The sequence below is a fragment of the Choristoneura fumiferana genome, chromosome Z, assembly GCF_025370935.1.
Source record: "Choristoneura fumiferana chromosome Z, NRCan_CFum_1, whole genome shotgun sequence".
Lineage (NCBI taxonomy): Eukaryota > Metazoa > Arthropoda > Insecta > Lepidoptera > Tortricidae > Choristoneura > Choristoneura fumiferana.
The window spans coordinates 38,497,057-38,516,360 of NC_133472.1; the positions used below are offsets into that span (position 1 = coordinate 38,497,057).

Below are 19,304 nucleotides of genomic sequence, written 5' to 3' on the forward strand. Positions count from 1 at the left end.
GCTAGTTAATGAATTACAGATTTCGAATTTCGTCAATTACTTCTTGTTATAAAAAAGCAAACATTCCTCTTTATTTATCAAGTTTTTACTTAGTTCATAGAATCAGGCGTTACCTTGGTTGGACCTCCGGCAATAGTACCTAACCTAGGTACTCTGACTATGCAAAATAGCCAAGCTCGATTTGAATATTTATAATCGTGCAGCTAATTTCTCCCGTCCATAATAATTGTCCATTGTAATTAACTGTAATTTATTTGTAATTAATACATGATTCAAAAAAAGTTTAAGTTATTACATTTCTAGGTAGGCAATGTAATCAGTTAAAGCCATTTGTCCTGAGTAATACCATAACAGGCATTTTCTGCAATAAATAAAAGAAAAGTATTACAAATTATTCTTAAAAGGTCCCACAATTCAAATGGATGTGCTGTCCAGTGTCCATGCGTCAATTGGATGCGTTATGCAGAAAATAACCACGTCATTATAAATAGTCGTATGCAAAGTGATTTTAAATAATTATTTCAGCAGGTCAGAGGATTAGTAGGACTGAACAACCCGGTAAAGATTGCTTTGTTTAAGCGTACCTACAGATTACGGGAAGTGACTTTATTTTATAAAGTAAGAAAGATTCATTAAAATCTAATCTATAAAGGTAACTGTGACGTAGTACAGGGCACAGAAAGTATAACTACTGGCTTAAACTCAAGCTATTGGACAACAAAACGAATTAGATAAATATTAAAGTGCTCATTAAGTTAAGTTTGTACAGTCGCCATCAGATATTTAGGAGCGCCAAGGTGATCAAAAATATCGAAACATGAACTCTAATACCTTAATAATAGAGTGCATGTGCCGATATTCTTGACCACCTTGGCTGCTCTGAAATATTTGATGGCAACTGTACCATGTTTAGCATGAAGGATACCACAATGGACAAGTGACAAGACTCTCGAAGGCGAACGAGAAATATCTCATTTTGGTGGGAGAATTTGTCTCTGTCGAGTTCAGTTTGAGTTTTGCACTTTGTTGGTTATCCCAGGGCCTCCGTACTTATACTCCTACTAATGCTTATTGGTAATATCATTATTACATGTATTTTAGTTAAATTACAGCGTTAGCGTGAGGGATCTAGTGCCCGGCACCGTCTAGCATTCCAGCAGCTACGCCACTGGTTCTTGGTTGATAAACGTGACTGAGCATAAAGCTATCCAACTGCAGACATTGCAGTGCGTCAGATATAATGTAGAATCTACATTGTAGATGTTACGCCGAATCGATGTTCAATTTAAACAATACCGCTCGTTAGTCGTCCATATTGAATCGCGTCAAACTGCGCGAGCGCTGCATTTGCCATTGAAACAATATGCATGCGAACTGGTATCTTTGTGTTAAAAATTTAAATGCAAATGCGTTCGAGACGTTGCGACTAAATACTTAAAGCGTAGGAGATTTAACTAATAGAGATGATTAGAGGTATCCAAATCTGCAACACTTATGTAGGTACACCAGTTGTTTGGTTTTTTAACGACGATTTGTTTTAAGCTTACGTAGTTCAGGATTATTATAAAACTAACCTAATCTTTGAGTTTCTGCAGGATAATTCTAAGTTTACAGTTTCAGAAAAAAAATCGTTCGTCTAGCTAGATGAAACAGGGAATGAATCATTTGGTAATAATTTCGCCGAAAATCCAGGGTCCCTAAAGGATTATTCTTATTATGTAGAGTCGCATCTTGTGTCAACTAGTACCCCTATTCTAATAATTAAGTAAGTACTCAGTTCCAGCGATAATGTAACGTTTAACTCCTTACAGGCTTACGTGTCGTGCGCTCTCGGCATCCGCTCAATCGGCTACGTGATGATCTGCTTCGGGGTCGTCAACGCGATCTGCTCACTTGTCTTCGGCTCAGCCATGAAGTACATCGGGAGATTCCCGATCCTCGTGATGGGCGCCGCCCTGCACCTCTGCCTGATCGTCTGGCTGCTCATCTGGAGGCCGAACCCCAACTCCCCTATGACTTTTTTTGTGATCTCTGGGCTGTGGGGAGTCGGTGATGCTGTTTGGCAGACGCAAATTAACGGTATGTTGGATTTAGTTACTACTAGTTTAAGATCACGCATCGATTGATTTAATTGGTCGATTCCTGTTGTCTCCGCTCCACAGCGTGTGACTGCGGCCTGAAACCGCTTTTTTGTGATCCGCGACATGCAACGACTTTAGTGTAAATGGTTCACAAAACAGGTTTTGCATACGAAGATAACAATAAGCTATAAGAGGGTCGAACAGTTGCCAATTCATAAATATGGAAGTTTACGGCCAACAGCAAGCCGACTCTGTCTAAGGTGGCCCATGATCATAAAAGTGTGACAACCACTGACTTACAAAGACGCGGCCTTAAGGCTCCCAGCTCCCAGTTCCCTTCTGCATTCAATCGGCCAGAGACAATTTTTCATTTTGGCCCCTTTTTCGCATTTTGTTAACAATATTTCATTACATTTAAAATTTTAATCTACTTTGAAGACCAAAGTACCTAATTTAAATCTGCTTATAGGTTTTAAAGAAAATAAAACTCAAAATGATTGAACCATAATAGCGCCATTATGTGTATGTTTTTAAACATCCGAAGTATTAATGAAAACTTGAAGATAAACACGGGTTCCTTTTCCAATTATTCGTTAAAACCTTTAGCGGCTACAAGCGTCTCAAGGACGTTGTTTTGACTTTTTGTCTGAGTTATTTAAGTGGTGTGTAGTGTAATATCATGTGAAAAAAATCTCAGCGTAGAAGTCGAGATAGGTCTAATTCCATGCGAACTAAGTCGCGGGCATCTACAGTCAGTATCAAAAGTAGCGGATCACTTTTTGATGCTGACCGTATATACTTATTATACATATAAAAGAGTAATGTGCCGGACTGACATGCAATACCCCGCCTGTACACCACTATATTTGTCTTGACAGACAAGATTGAGAATGAGCATGAGCATACCTAGGTCCGGATTTTTCCTAAGTTCTCACTGGATAAACATTCTAATTTTTTGTTATTCCACGGGATAAAGCCATGGGTTCATGCTAGTCTCGTACAAAACCAGTTGTGAGTTCTAAAATCGTAGCCAGCACGAGCGCAACTCACACGTGCTATTCGTTTCACGTGGTGCGCGACGTGCGTTTTGTAATCAAATCGACTTCGTCACTTATTTGATATGTGGGTAAAAATTTAATCATTTTAAACACTTAATAGGTATGTTAAGTTACCACGTTCTAATGTGTTGTGACTTTGTTACAAAGAATAAATGCCGGGAAAAAGAATGAAACACAAACGTTATGTTAATGTACGACGCAGATCTTCTCTAACTATATAATTTTTAGATAATTGCGATAATTTATTGCATTTTTGAATTAAAATGACTCGTCATCGTAATCACTGGCACAGCATACATCATTTTGTATATATTTTTTGTACCTACAGAGTTCAAGTTATGGTTTATTTGCTTACGAATGTTCATTAAAGTTAGTAGTTTGCTAAACTCTTCTAGGCGTATCTAGAGACGTGAAATATAAATAAAATAAAAATAAATAAATATTATGGAATAATTTACACCAATTAAACTAGACCCAAACTAAGCAAGCAACGGTTGCTAGCATCCCCGGGGAGGATATTGTAGGCGTCACCCCAAAACTCGAATGAAATAAACTTAAATGCAATAGGTACGAGTAAGTAGAGGTGTCATACTTACTCGTATTATTTTTATTAGTGTTGGCTATGCAGTCTGCCAAAGTTTTAGGTTTTTTATGGGTGGCACTACTGGTGTTCACGGTCGGGTGTCACCCACTTGGGATGCGGGCCGCCCCCGCCTCTACATTTGGTATGGACATAGCTTAATGGGTGGATAGCTTTTATCCCGGATGTTCCGATAAACGAATTCTTTGTAGGCGAAGTAGCGGGCAACTAGTAAACTGTATGCTGTCGTCCACAAGCGCGTGAGAGTCAGCACTGGGTGAAAAGCTATTGCAATAATTATTGCTGGCGCGCACGACCGCAGTTTACTGCTGAATTTAAACGACCTGCGAATAGAAATGGATGTTTATATCTAGATTTATACAAACCAATAGGTATATTTGAACGGCAAATGCTAATACTCGTATCTACTTATCAAAATATCAAAAATGATTTATTGCAGACCAGGATCCATAGTTTGTTGGTAATAAAATAATACATAAGTCGCCCCTTTGCAACTAAAATGAAATAATTCGTTTTTTTTTTTCATTTTAAAATTCAACCGGATTGTGTTTTATTAAAAGTTACCTACACACCGACACGTTACCGCTTTTAGCAATTTAAGGTTTTAAGTTTTAAGTTTCCAATAAATTAAACATGTTTAAATATCAATAGTTGCATAAAATAACCATAATAAAATAAAGCAAAATAATCAATTACATACCTTACCGCTGCCCGTTAAATATCCAAAAAAATACATCGTAATCTTCATTTACCTTGTTTTTCTTGGCGGTTGAGGTTTTTCATGCGTACATCCCATTCTCGTGGGAATATCAGAATGGAATAAAAAGTAGCCTATAGATATGCTCAAAAAAGCAAAAGCTTAAGGTCAGGAGCGATGAAGCGAGCTATGCTCGGATTGCCCTTACGTGATTGACATTGCAAAGGAGAATGATCCAAACTTGCAAAACTTTCATTGTTGGTACCTACCTACTTGTAGTACGTTATGACAAATTTAAATTAAGCAAACAATGAGATCATGCTAAGAGCTCACTAGATGACGCCTTCTTAGTTATTTCAACAGCTGCCTTATTAATCCATACTTATTAATATTATAAATGCGAAAGTGTGTTTGTATGTTTGTGTGTCTGTGTGTTTCTCCGTCTTTCACGCCGTAACGGAGCGACGGATCGACGTGATTTTTGGCATAGAGATGGGCCCGAGAGTGATGTGTTTTTATCCCGGAAAAATGCACAGTTCCCGAGGGAACAGCGCGCGATAACCGAATACCACGCGGGCGGAGCCGCGGGCCAAAGCTAGTATCTTATAAGTACCTAATATTATTCACATCAGGTACATTTATGAAAAATCTCACAGAAAACTTACTGAATGAAAACACTTCTTTAAATTCTTATGAAAGTTTGCGGAACTGTCCTAGACCTTCTCTGCATTTTTAACCCCCTACGCAATAGTTAATATGGGTGTTATAAGTTTGACCGCTATCTGTGTCTGTCTGTGTCGTCTGTGGCACCGTAGCTCTTAAACGGGTGGACCGATTTGAATGCGGTTTTTTTTATTTAAAAGCAGTTTTTCTATCGATGGTTCTTAGACATGTTTTATCAAAATCGGTTCAGCCCTTTTTGAGATATTGAATTTTGAAGTGACAAAGTCGGGGGTTTTCCAATTTTTTATTGGTTAGGTTAGTTGTACATAGGTAGTAGGTGGAGCAAGAATAGCTTGTTCGCAAACAATTAATAACAATAAATAACGGATACAAAACGATATTTTAATAAATTTACTGCTTCCTGTGTAGGAGCCTGACAAAGTAACATTGTCATAGAGCAATTAAATGCTATTTTGTAACGTCAGTCGACATCCTTGAGGCGTCTTCCTGTTGCACACGTATCAGTGCAACCATCATAAGATACTCATCAGTGCGTCGTACAATGGCGCTGACAACTGGGCACACATCAAATACAACCTTAAGGGGATCCCATGCCCCAATGACCTTCGATCTGAATTCCTTAGTACAATTAACAACGGCTTTAACAATATAGTATCCCATATTTACTTCAAAGTTCATTGTTTTCGAGATATTTGGCATCAAAGTTGAACAATTTCAGGCCAAAAAAATGGTTTTCTGGCCATAACTTTTGTGTTAATTAGTTTCAAATTAAAACCCTCGACCACTTTTTAGAGACGTCAAAGACAAACCCAAATATGTAGATTTCGTATAGTGTTAGATCTTTCACGTCAATAGAGATACGAAATGAGTGTTTTTTCAGACAATGTTTAAAAAAATCATACAAAATTAAGTATTCATTTTTTTTCAAAATCCGGTAAACAAAAATTGAGTTAGAAGATTGGAGAACCGACAGCCGTTTGATTTATAATTCTATCTGTAGTGCAAAAGTAGGAGATACGATTCAAAACTTGTCAAAAATCGATGAAAACCTCGGGTAGCCCCTTAAACAGTTGCTGTGTCACCAACACCGAAGGAATTCCCGATGGACATGCTTTGACAGGATTATTCCTCTTTTTTGAACAATTGTCAATAAGCTTCGCTTCGGTAAATCGTTACACTCAAGACTTAACTTTTTTTTCGATGTATATTTTTTTTCCACTTGTATCGTATCAGTAATCAAATAAGTAATCTTAACGTGGTTTAAATTGTCGTCCGAGGTTTTTTTAACACCACATAAAGAAAAAAATAAACGCACAAAATCAGCGCCTTTATTATATCTACCTACGAGTATTCGCTTGTAGACGTACGAATTGGTCAACTAAACTCAACTTTTCCCAAATTTTAAGTCATATTTTAGTCGCTTATCGCGAACACTCGCTTAAAACTATATTAGTTTCGTACGGTACATTAGCTACCTGTAGATGTTACGATTTATGTCAAGATTAAAGCAATTTTTAAGTGAATCGTAGAATTCTTTTATAAAAAATATTCTTTGAAACCGGTTCCGCAACGGTATATTTTACTTTAAAAAATGCACTTTAATCTTAACGACAAATCGAGATCTGTCTTTTAATTTAAGATTATGCCGACTAAATATATTAAACTTTTTATTTTAACTGCACACACGTGTCTTAATTCATGCTAGTTACTGCCCGCGACTCCACTATCGCACGGGCACTATCTCAATTTCCAGCATAAAAAACCGGCCAAGAGCGTGTCGTACACGCCCAAAATAGGGTTCCGTAGCCATTACGAAAAAATTAAGTAATATTTTTCTATGGATTTCGTATTTCATACGGAATCTTCCAAGTTTAGGTATATTTTATACCTTAGGCTGCTATTTACTCTTAAACTACTAATAATTCTCAAGCAAACTTGCCCGTTATAGTTTTCCTTGAAAGTTTGATATACTTACTACATCCTGAATTTTTTCAAATTTTTCCACCCACCTGTTTAAATTTTAGAAGGGGGGGGACGCTCGATTTTCATGAAAATTTGCACTTTAAAGTTGAATATTTCGCAAACAAATCACTGAATCGAAAAATCGTCTTAGCAAACCCCAAGGTTTTAAAAGACCTATCCAACGATACCCCACACTATAGGGTTGGATGAGAAAAAAAAAATCACCCTCACTTTACGTCTATGGGAGGTACCATAAAAAAAATTTTTTTAGTATTTGTAATGTACCATTTTGTCGGCATAGTTTACATATATATCCTTGCAAAATTACAGATTTCTAGCATTGATAGTCCCTGAGCAAAGCAGCAGACGGACGGACAGACAGACAGACCTGGCGAAACTATAAGGGTTCCGATTTTGCCATTTTGGCTCCGGAACCCTAAAAACTATCCTACGCCGTTCCCAGTGTATCGAATTTCTTCATAGCAAATTTCATCATGTTCGTTTAAAGCGAACAGACAAACAGATTCACATTCGCATTTATACTTAAGTAAGTTAGGATGGATGACACTCTGCCACCACTATTTCTAATTGGTCTGTATGCCGGTCGTTGCAAAAATAGCTTTTAGAGATGTTCAGAGTTTCTTCACTATACCATCTACTGGAAAACTGGCTACCTCGTGAAACAGTGACTGAGCCAACTATACGTATATCTAAAGATTGTCTAATCTAACTATGTATGTTCTTTCAATGTTTTAATGTTCGTACAAAATTACTCATACCTAGACCTAGTGATTCTTTTCTGCTTACATTTTCAGTACCGTAAACTGCTTCAACTTTGCCCTCTAGCCCCAACATTGCCTGATTCGATTTAAAGTCGATAACTTAGCACCCTTTAGGTTTTTAAATTTTTGTCTCCCCGTAATAATAATTCCCTTGTAGATAAAAGTTACCTATAAGAGTCCTAAGTTATCGACTCCAAATTAACTTAGGCAATGTTGGGGCCAGAGGGCAAAGTAGAAGCAGTTTACGGTACCTACCTAAAATTTGATACTGGCCTACTAGTTACGCTTTTTGAAATTAAAATAAAGAATCTTCGAAACGGATAAACACACACGTGATACGTGAATGATCAATGATGAATTATATCAGTGTATGTTAAGTACACTGAGCGGCAAAAAATCTGGCCCTCAAATGTATGCAGTTAGGTCATTTTGTATGTAGCGTGGGCCAAATTTTGTGCCCCTGAGTATATTATTGATATAGCAATCCACAAACTTACTTTTCACGTACCTAAATGCGAACAAATTGAAATAAATTAAACTGCATTCCATTTTAGATTATACGATACCTCTTACCTACTAGGGGCCTTTCAATGTCATATTTTACCTTTGAAGAGAACTATAATTGCCCTACACATCGTCACGTGCCAATGCTACACGTGAAGAGGGAAGCTGCTACAATTATTGATATTATTATATTCATATACCCACAATTTCATAAGAAATAATGCAGTGTTCATGTCTATAATTGCTTGCAGTGCGTCAAAGTGCTCAATGGAACATAATTGACATATTATTTGTACGTTTATGTTCGATGAAATAAAGTATCGAGAGCAATGAAATGCGGGATTTATGACGCTATTTTTATTCTATATGACTTGAATAACACGGAAGACGACAGTGGGCATAAGGCACCTACGACAAACACTGAGGTTTGAATTTTTGCAAAATGTACTAAAACATATATTAGTCTAGATAATTGTACACAATACATATATCTATCCCGTTATAAGCCGTAGTAGTAAGGCCGTATAAGCCGTGGTGGCCTAGTGATTTGACCTATCGCCTCTCAAGCAGAGGGTCGTGGGTTCAAACCCCGGCTCGCACCTCAGTTTTTCGAAATTCATGTGCGGAATTACATTTGAAATTAAACACGAGCTTCGCGGTGAAAGAAAACATCGTGAGGAAACCTGCACTATCCTGCGAAGCAATTCAATGGTGCGAGTGAAGTTCCCAATCCGCACTGGGCCCGCGTGTGAACTATGGCCCAAGCCCTCTTGTTCTGAGAGGAGGCCTGTGCCCAGCAGTGGGACGTATATAGGCTGGGATGGATCTATCCCGTTCAAAAGCAAAAAAACATATTGCAATTAAGGTAAACGTTCGAGTGCTAATCACTGTCCCAGCAGCTGCAATCTTTAATTGCATGTCATTAGCAATAGAGGTGACAGCAGCGTGTCGTCTATTGGGTATTAGCATGTCGAGCACTGGGACATTTACCACAGGAGCTTGAATTACATTTTGCTCTTTGTCAAGAACATCGGGTTAAGACGAAACAAAGAATCGCCTTACTCCTCGATCTTTCCTTACATAATCACTTTTTTATACTTTTTTTATACAAATTACAGCCGTAAGGGCTCTTCTATCGGCATTGTATTTTAATTAATTTTATTTCCTAATCTTTAACTGATCTACTAAACCCGGATTTTTAATCCCATCTCGTGGAAATATAGACTACTAGTACTTCTCGGTCAAAAGACGACTTGTAACTTGTCTCCCGTATAAACGGCTCTTTTATCGAAAATAGAAAAAAACTTTGACAATTTGATATCTCTTAGATCTTAGATAAGCAATTATCAATATGCCGTCAATTTTGTTTTGGTATCGCATACATCAAAAATTACATTTAGGGGCTGTTTCACCATCCATTGATTAGCGTTAACCGACGGTTAAATGTGATGCCGTCTCCGTCTTTTCGAACAAAACACATAGAGACGGCATCACACCTAACCGCCAGTTAACACTAATCAATGGATGGTAAAACAGCCCCTTAATCTCTATGAAACAGTGATCATATTTTAAAAAAGTTGCTGATCATAAGTAGCTCAGTTATTCGAGTAGAATCGAACCTTGGCTTTAAAGCCCCATGGTCAGAGACTCCTTGTTTAAAAACCTAAGGCTTTTCCAATATTGTTAGAACCTCTATTGATTATATCTAATTTTAAACCACCCTTGTTACAGGTTTATACGGCGTGCTCTTCCGACGCAACAAAGAGGCCGCGTTCTCCAACTTCAGACTGTGGGAGAGCGCCGGGTTCGTCGTCGCATACGCATACTCCACGCACCTTTGCGCGCGCATGAAGTTGTATGTTATGATGGTCGTGCTGCTTGTGGGCTTCGTTGGGTACCTCATCGTCGAAATTCTGCATAAGAGAAAGGTACGTGTTAAAAAAATGAAGATATTAGTTTCGACTACTCGCATCCTGTCCTACAGCCTTATTCATAAAAAATCCTTAATTGAGGTTTGATCGGTCTGTTACTTAGCAGACTGATTAAGCTTGTTAGACGGCTTGCTAGCAATCTGCTAGTTGTTGAGCTGCTGATAGACGGACTAGACGCGTTATGTTGGCCATCTTGACAAATCAAAGACAAAAAATGGCCTCATCGATAATTAAAAAAAATTGACAGCAGTGACAGCAAATTAGCAGGAAAAAAATAAAAAACAGATGTTTGTTTTCCCGTCATTTCCGTTCCGCATGTTTATGTTGTACCTAAGTGCAAAAAGCCGTAATTTATGTTAATCAAGGATGATTAATTAAAACTTGTTCAAACTGTTCAAACTTGTGGCGGCCATTTTGTGACTTAGCAGGGAGATAAAGGAGGGTCTACGGTCCTCTAACTTTAGCAGAGCCTTGATCGACTGATTAGTGCTAACAGACGTTTATGAATCATGTTTTTTAGCATCGGGCCTTCAAGGAGCCTTCAAGGAGGCTCTAAATTTTTATGAATAAGGCTGCTAGTCTTTACCCTTTGTCCTACTCGTACCTAGTCTTTACGCGTGGCGTTTCAACTGAAATCATCAAGTTCGTAAACTTCCCGTGGTAATTCCCAAAACTAACTTCATAACCCTGAGCCAATTTTCATGTCTTTTTGCTTACGGGATGAGTTTAGGGATTTTAGACCGATTAAACATAAAACTGTTACAAGATAGGGCAGTCATTTTAAACATGAGGCCCTCTAAGCATTTACCTGTGCCCCGAATTATTATAGACCTTTATGATATGTTGCCTCTTAATTAGTCCAAACAAAGTTCTAAAGTCAAATTTCCTGCTATAACCTCTCCGTCCACAATAATTTAATGCTGACCTTTTTTCTGTCAGTCTTGTTTTTTTTCTTCAAAAAACGGCGATGCGCAACAGTCAAGTACAAATTTAACATGTAGAAGTAGAAATGAAGTGGAATTCCTGATTTAGCGAAAAGTACGAATATTTATTAAAATTAAATTGCTTTTATGTAAAAAATGCATAAAACTAACTTAAAATAAAAATAAACAATTGGGGTGTCTGATGTTTTCAGTTTAATATTTAACACCATGTATAAATTACATTTACATAGATACAATCTATTAAGAGCGTGCAAACAAAAAATTGCCCATTCAGGTGATTTGAGGTTCATGGAAATTGTAGTCAATTAGTGTACTTGTACCACTACTGCATGCAAGGTGGACTTTTTAGTTTTCGCCTAGTTGTTTGTATGTACTGGTCTTACAAGTCACGTCGTGCCAAAAAACTTGCAATTTGTCGCCAAATTATCATCGCACGATTCTGCTAACATACTGACCTAGGCCTATTTAGTGTCACGGCTTAACAAATGCCACGTTAACATGTTTCTAATGTACATTTAGCAACAAAAATACATACGTCCTGTATACTTTGTTGCCTGAATATTAAGGTCGTGTATACATATTTTTTGCACTTTGGCTGTATTCACAGCTTTATTGCTGACTGTACATGTTCATAGTTGTCTTTAGAGAAATCTTAGCATACAATGAAAGAATAGGGGGCTTGATATACATAGTAAAATTAGATTGTTACAACTTAAAACCATTTCAATATTAGACAAGTGACAGGAGTAGGTTTTTTTTTATATTGGTATACAGTACTACAAATTGATTTTTCACTTGTCATGCTCGTTAAATTCGTTTTTACGCTGGATCTAGGTGACATAAAATAATATTTTATGCTCTAGTGCATAAAGTAAAATCTCCTTCTTCTTAGAAGGACCAAGGCGTCAGGTGTAAATAAAAAAAATCGATGTACCTTTTATTATTATTTTAATCCTTTTTAATACGTAGTAAACTAAAAATTAATCAATATAAATGAATATTATTACAAAATTGAAATTATTAGCAATGCATGAAAAATAAAAGGTACCTAGTAAGTGAACAACTCTTTCCTCTGTTGCTATTTTGTTACTATTTAATTTCCTCGAAGTGAAAAGCAGTGTAAAACTCTAGCATTAAACCCATTTCCCCCATGACGTGTCTATCCACCCTCGCCGTACCGGCTCGGTTGGCTTTATGAACGGCTCGGGTAAAATAACTCGTTTTATGCTTTTGTTGAACAATTTAATTGATTATAGTAGTATTTAAAAAAAAAAAAAATTGAAAACAGTTATTATCCAACGAAAAAAATATTTTTCAATGTACATTCCAATCAGCTCGTAATTTTTTCCTTGTGATTTCCCTTTTATAGTTGCATGTACTCTTTGTCGTGGTTTTTAATATTTTCTTTACTATTTATTTATCAACTAGCCGTTACCCGTGACTCCGTTCACATAGAATTTGGTTATCGCTATCCCGCGGGAACTATGCAATGTTCCGGAATACAAACTATCCTATGTCCTTCCCCGGGACTCAAACTATATGTATACCGAATTTCATCTAAATTGGTTTAGCGGTTTTCACGTGATACAGTAACAAATAAACTTACAAACTTTCGCATTTATAATATTAGTGGGATGAATGATTTGTTGAATAAAGTTTCTGTTTATTTCCAGGCCCGCCGTCTGAAGGCCATCGCTGAAGACCCCGCCATCGCCGCCGAGGCAGCCAAGCAGCCCCCAGAAGAAGATGATGAGAAGGACGAAATTGATGACGAAATTGTGATTACACACCTCTAAGTAGAGGATACACCAAACCGGTTTTTTTTTAATTCAAATTGCCGGTTAACCGGTTATGCCGAAAAACCGGTTTTGTATTCCCTAGGCCGAGACCAGCCATCTCTGTCCCGCGTTCGGCCAGGCAACGGATGATGCTCCGCCGTTTGATCCTCCTTTTTGCCCCCTACGACCCAATTCTAGCAGTCTATTTTACCGGCAGTATTAAGTAGCATTGACGACAGCTATCACCAAATTGTAAAATTTTATCTTAACTTGGCTCTGTTGGGTAAGGAGCGACTAAACGGCGAAAGATCACCTTGACCATTTATGTAATTGGTACAAAACCACGGACGAGCTATATATAATCTCGAATTTATTTAGAATTATTTATGTATCCAATAGATTAGTTGGTGAGACTATACAAGTACAAAGTTCCGTTCGACTTCGGGTTCCCGGGTCGGTGGAGAGAGCGGCGTATGCATTTAGAGATAAATCGTTCATTGGGTTTACTAATGTTTCGGCGAATAACGTTTGGCCACCTTTTTCATTTCGCAACTTTTCATTTCCCAACTGTTTAATATTTCTGAAACTGTAAATATTTCAGGATTTTTATAAAACTAATCTAACCTAACCTAAAGGGTTCTACACAATGGCCCTAAAATAAATCCTGAAATATTTACAGTTTTAGAGTTTGCGAAATGAAACAGGTTGCCAAACATTACGTTACGAAAAGGCAGTACTCGCGTTCATTAATGTGATAAATTCAAAATCTGCTTCAAGAATCCGTTAGTGCAAATTACAAGCGCATCTGAGTTGTTCAGTTGCGAGCGCCTCAATATGTTATTGATTTTAATGAATGAACAAAACCAACTGTGTTGATTGTTCCATTCAAAAGTAATTATGCGCTTTATGTTCTGTAGGTACTTATGACTCTATAGTCTTAAACTATTCGACTCTTGTGTGTTTTGTCTTTAGTTAAACAATAACAAGTAGGTTGAACCTGCTACGTACAGGGAAGTGGCGACTTCTTGGGTATCTAGATGTTTAATTATGCTGAGTATTACTTGTACTTGAATCATGTACGTAACCGAGTCTCGGCTCTTGCGCCTGCGGCTCCAATTCACATATTTATCATTTGTATCAAATTTTAAACTATGAATTTGATTTGGTTCTTTTGTTGTATGATTCGATTATTAACCATTTGCTTGATTTTATTTTTAATAGTTGCAATTATAAACTGCGGAAATCCTGCTCAATTTCTCTGAAACGTGAATGTTTAGAACCGGTTTTATTACGAAAACACGAAAGTACCGTTTCCACTTAGGTAATTCAAAACGAGCGCAGCGTATTCAAACATTATCATTCCGTAGATACGTTCATTTAATATAAGTTAAATTTGATAAGATTGTTGATATTATTTTTATTCTTTGATAATATCGAAAGACGGCTTGATTTCATGTACAGAAATGTGTAGTTACTCGGTGGCGCAGTGTAAGTAGGCGCCGCCAATTAGTACTAGGGTACTTAGATCAAATAAATTAATTATATATCACTACAATCTTATAAATACGTAGTTAAGTTTTATTCGTATGTTTTGTGAAATCAAAACGCTTCGTTTAATTTAGTTGTGATTTCAATGCCGAACATAGTGTAATGTATAAAATAATATCCAATGTTAAATTTCATATTACAAATAAAAAATCAAAATATTTGTAGATGCTATTATAATGCAATTAAAACGATGTATTCGATATTATTTATTTGTGATTTTTGAGTATCCAATGTTTATTAATTTAAATCAATGCAACATTGCTCGAGCGAGCGTCGGGTGGTTGGCTTGCGCGAGCGCCTTTTAATGAGTCTAAATTTTTATAAATTGACTAAACAGTACACGACTGTATGATATAATTCGATGACGAGGTATGTACCGATTGATAGGGTATCAAAACCACGTGATAATTACAGTTAAATGTTAAAACGTAGGCATATTATTTTATTAATGTAAATTTAGATTAGTCCTAGAATAAAATATAAATAAAATTGCTCTATTATGAGATAACACTTACCTATTATTTGTTTGATTAAAATATTATGTTATTTTATTAACGATGTCAATGAGTTTGTGATGAAAATAAAAATAGAAATTGTTTGGTCTTTGTGGGTTTAAATATTGTCCTTTGCCTAACTCTTCCTTTATTCTTCCTTTCAGTCTATTCGGTATTATAATAACGTCTCGGAATAGCGACTGTCGCTTAACTATCGCTAACTGTATGAGTAGCGTCGCTTGTTTCCGCGCGAATTGAGTTTCGTGGTACCGGGCATTCAGTTTTGGTCAAACACGCAGCCCGTCGGACTAGCGCACGTTACGATAGTAAGTTGTTGTCATCGGTTTCAAGTGCGTTGTTTGCGTGTTGTTTTCGGTGCTTAATGTTTTTATCGGTAAAAATAAAGTTGATGACAGAGCTATCGAAATTACCCATCTTCGAGCGTGTGAAATTTACACTAAAAACAAAATGCAAAAACCTCGAAAACAAGCGTTTTCCCAGGTGTATGACAAAGCAAGATCGATTGTTTGCCCCCAAAACAACAGTTTTGTCGAAATCATTAGAACTGTTTTCGAGATCCCCAAAATAAATACATAAATCCCACTAATATTATAAATGCGGAAGTTTGTAAGTCTGTTTGTTACTCCATCACGTCAAAACCGCTAAACCGATTTAGATGAAATTCAATTGCAGATAGTTTGAAACCGGGGAATGGCAGTTAACAGGCTAGTAGTATACAAATAAAACAAGAATCGCTCCTTTAAACATATGAGACAATATACATTGGTATGGCCTTAGGATGACGGCATCAGTCATAGTATGGACGAGAATCATTATGGCTTTTTTTTCGTAAACCCTAAATGTAAGATACTGCCGTTTTTTTTTAAACTAACAATACTAAGTATGTTCAGTAATCGATGGTCATAACTAGTGAAGTCCATGAATGTTAGGCTATAAGACATTGAATTTTTGCTGTCCATTACTGGGTACCAGTCACTCAAAAGGTATTCAATTTACGCGACTCTACCGTAGCAAGTGGGCAAATTTTAAAGGAAGCCTTAAGTATAACTATAGACACAGTAAAATCACTCAAAATATCTTTAACAAACCACGACAATTATAACACCCTTCATGTTTTTTCACATCAGTAATTTTAGCATAATATTTATGTAGGTACTCGTACTAAATTATTTCAGTCACTTGCTACTCTAGCGTCACTCTGGAGGGATTGAAACTGTAATTTATCGCTTAAAGTTTGACACTGTTGCAACTTTTCCCTCCGTAAGAGATTGTCGTCCATCCCTCTATAAAAAAAAGTTGACCCGGTGCATCACTTCTTTTAAATTCGCTGAGACCATAACGAGACCTATTAGGGCTCTCTTTATACAAACAGTTATGCAGACAAATAAATATGGCGAAACTACAAGAGCTCCGTTCTTGCCAAAAGTCAAAATGTTGACTACGGAACTCTAAAAATATCTGAGTATTTAATACTGTAATCAGGAAATTAACTAAAATAGTTCTTCCGTCCGACCATAAGTCTCTTTATTAGTAGTACCTAGCGCCTGACAGTATCAGAGCTGTAATAATTTGTTTCGTATTAATAATGCCAATAAATCAAAAGGCGTTGGTGAGAATATAGTCGAGCAAATGGAATCATGACATTACCTAGGGTGGATCCTTTGTGCTACTAATGACATGTTGACATCTCATACTTTTGTCAAGGAAATCATAATGAAGTTGATTATTAAGTAAGTCATGCATGAAAAACACTCCTTGCTACACATCCTCGCATATCTTTCTTGGAAACGTCATTACCATTTCTGCAAGCTCATTGAAAGAGTTAATAGTAAGAGTTCATTTTTATGTAAGTAAACTAATAGTACATTGTGTCTCAAGGGCGGTACATAAGGAATTACGAACGAGAGTCTATTACAAGCCCGAAGTCGAAGACTGAGGGCTTTAATGAGTCTATGTGCGTAATTCTAGTACCACCCGTGCGACATCTCCCCCCCCCCTCCGCAGCATGTGTCCGACCAGCACACCAGCACGAGCAGCACGCCATGCAGTAACAAACTCATTGACCGACCTTGGGCTTCATGACAAGAAAATTAGTTCGGGCAATGACTCATTTACCGACCACGGGTTTCGTAACCAGCACATTAAGATCGAGGGTTTTATTTGAGGGGTTGCAACCAAGGCAGCCTGCATGTTACGACACTGTTTACGAGCAAGTGTAATGAAAAGATTAATACCGATGCTAAATCTAGTCTGATCAAAATGATTGCGACTTGTCTATCTTCTATTTCTATTACTTAATAGCCGTTACCCGCGACTCCGTCCGCGCAAAATTCGTTTATCGCTATCCCGCGGGAACTATGAGATTTTTCGGGATAAAAACTACCCTTTGTCCTTCTCCGGGATTCAAACTATCTGTACACCGAATTCCATCTAAATCGGTAAAGTAACAAACAAACAAACAGACTTACAAACTTTCGCATTTATAATATTAGTTGGAAAGTAGGATAAATTGTTTGTCCTGACTGATTCATTATCGTCCAGTCGAAACTACTGGAGCCAGAATTTTTAAATTTGGCAGACATGTTTTTTGAGGATCATAGTGATCCACTAAGAAGGGATTTTTCGAAATTAGGGGTCCAAAGTGTGTATACAAGTCCGTCATTTTTGAAGATAGAACTTTGAAACTTTTAAGGGTTTAAATTAGAAATAAAATAAACACGTCATTCAGCGATTTTAGAAATTCAACCCCTAAAAGGGTCAAAAAGGGGATGAAAGTACATACTTATGGAACTTTGATCGTTTATGAAGTTGTTGCGTTCCAATCCCAAAAACGTATTTAAACTAATTTTAAGAAATAAAAAATGGTATAGAGTTGCGGGAAACCGGTGGATGCAAGTGGCGAGTTGTCGTTCATTGTGGCGTTCTAAGGGGGAGGCCTTTGTTCAGCAGTGGACGTCTTCCGGCTGATGATGATGATGATTATGAAAAAATAGTAAATTTAGTTCCATTTTTTGTTAAAAAAAACAATATGTAACTTATAAAATCGTATAACAACTGGGTACCTATTTTACCTATTTATCAACTTGTTTCATATTTTGAGAAAAGCACTATACCTACAAACTTCGATCAGCATCGCTCGCATATTCAGCCTGCTGTTATAAGACGGGTTAACGCTTCCGTTTCCACTAGAGATTTGTCGACCACAGTGCAATCACATACCGGGTGTGGCCTGTAATATTATGAATATGAGCAAATAATTAAAAAGTAGATTATACTCGTCAAACTGAACAACATTAGTTCAGCGACTTTTAAAAATAATTAGTTTTTTAATTTTTATTACACTTAAGTTTATGCGAAGAAGCAATGTAAAGCAAAATGCTTGTTGTTTGTAGGTTGACACTGTTGACAGGCGACGTCAGTTGTGTTCTAGGACGGCGTACATTGATAGCAGTATTTAATTTGTATGAAAAAGGGAAAATCTAAGGACTCCATTATTTTTAAAACTCGCTGAACTAATGTTGTTCAGTTTGACGAGTACGATCTGTTTTAATTGTTTGCTCGTATTACCACACCCGGTATAGGAACATCTCTCCAATTTCTGTATGGCCATGTCAATATGTAGGTACACGTGTTGCTAGCGAAAAGACCCTGTGGATTTGACAGTAACTATATATTAGTAGGATTGCACCTGTGTATGTAAAAGAAATATTGTAGAATCAAAGTATAAGTAGGTATCACAGTTGTTGTTATTTCAGTCAGTAATCAGTTAACTACCCCTTAAGCCGACTTAGTAGGACATCGCCGGCAATTATCGCATACCTATATCATTGTACTTTGATGTGGCGTAAAGGCCAAAATACTGCCTAGGCATTTTGAATTCTACCTTTCAACGAAAAGGTTATAGCTTTCCTTTACATCAAAAAAATTACTATCTAAGTACGCGACGACGCGATATGATATAGTTTATTGCGAACTGTTTATAATACCTGCGTGGATATCATTATCACGTTATCATTAGTTTAATTAAATTAGCCCGGCCCAGTTTAATACGATAATAGTTATGTTGAGCGAATCATCGCGATGTACAATTGATTTGTTTTGTTCATAAAAATTGCATTAACTTGGTAAATATGATTGGTTTTTTGGAGTATTTTTGTATTTTTTATTTCAACTCCAAATTTGTTACTTTTACGGGTATCCCGTGAAACCATATCGAAAA

General features: G+C 36.9%; 1 protein-coding gene across 2 annotated transcripts in view; it reads left to right on the forward strand.

Moving 5' to 3' along the window:
* LOC141436409 (UNC93-like protein) overlaps positions 1–15,173 on the forward strand; it is a 109,180-nt gene extending 94,007 nt beyond the window's left edge. For both annotated transcript variants that reach the window (XM_074099379.1, XM_074099388.1), the window contains 3 exons: positions 1,812–2,079; positions 10,101–10,297; positions 12,918–15,173. In XM_074099379.1, the coding sequence (XP_073955480.1) occupies positions 1,812–2,079; positions 10,101–10,297; positions 12,918–13,040 (588 nt within the window). In that variant the 3' untranslated portion in view covers positions 13,041–15,173. The remainder of the gene's footprint in view (positions 1–1,811; positions 2,080–10,100; positions 10,298–12,917) is intronic.
* The last annotated feature ends 4,131 nt before the right edge of the window (positions 15,174–19,304 follow it).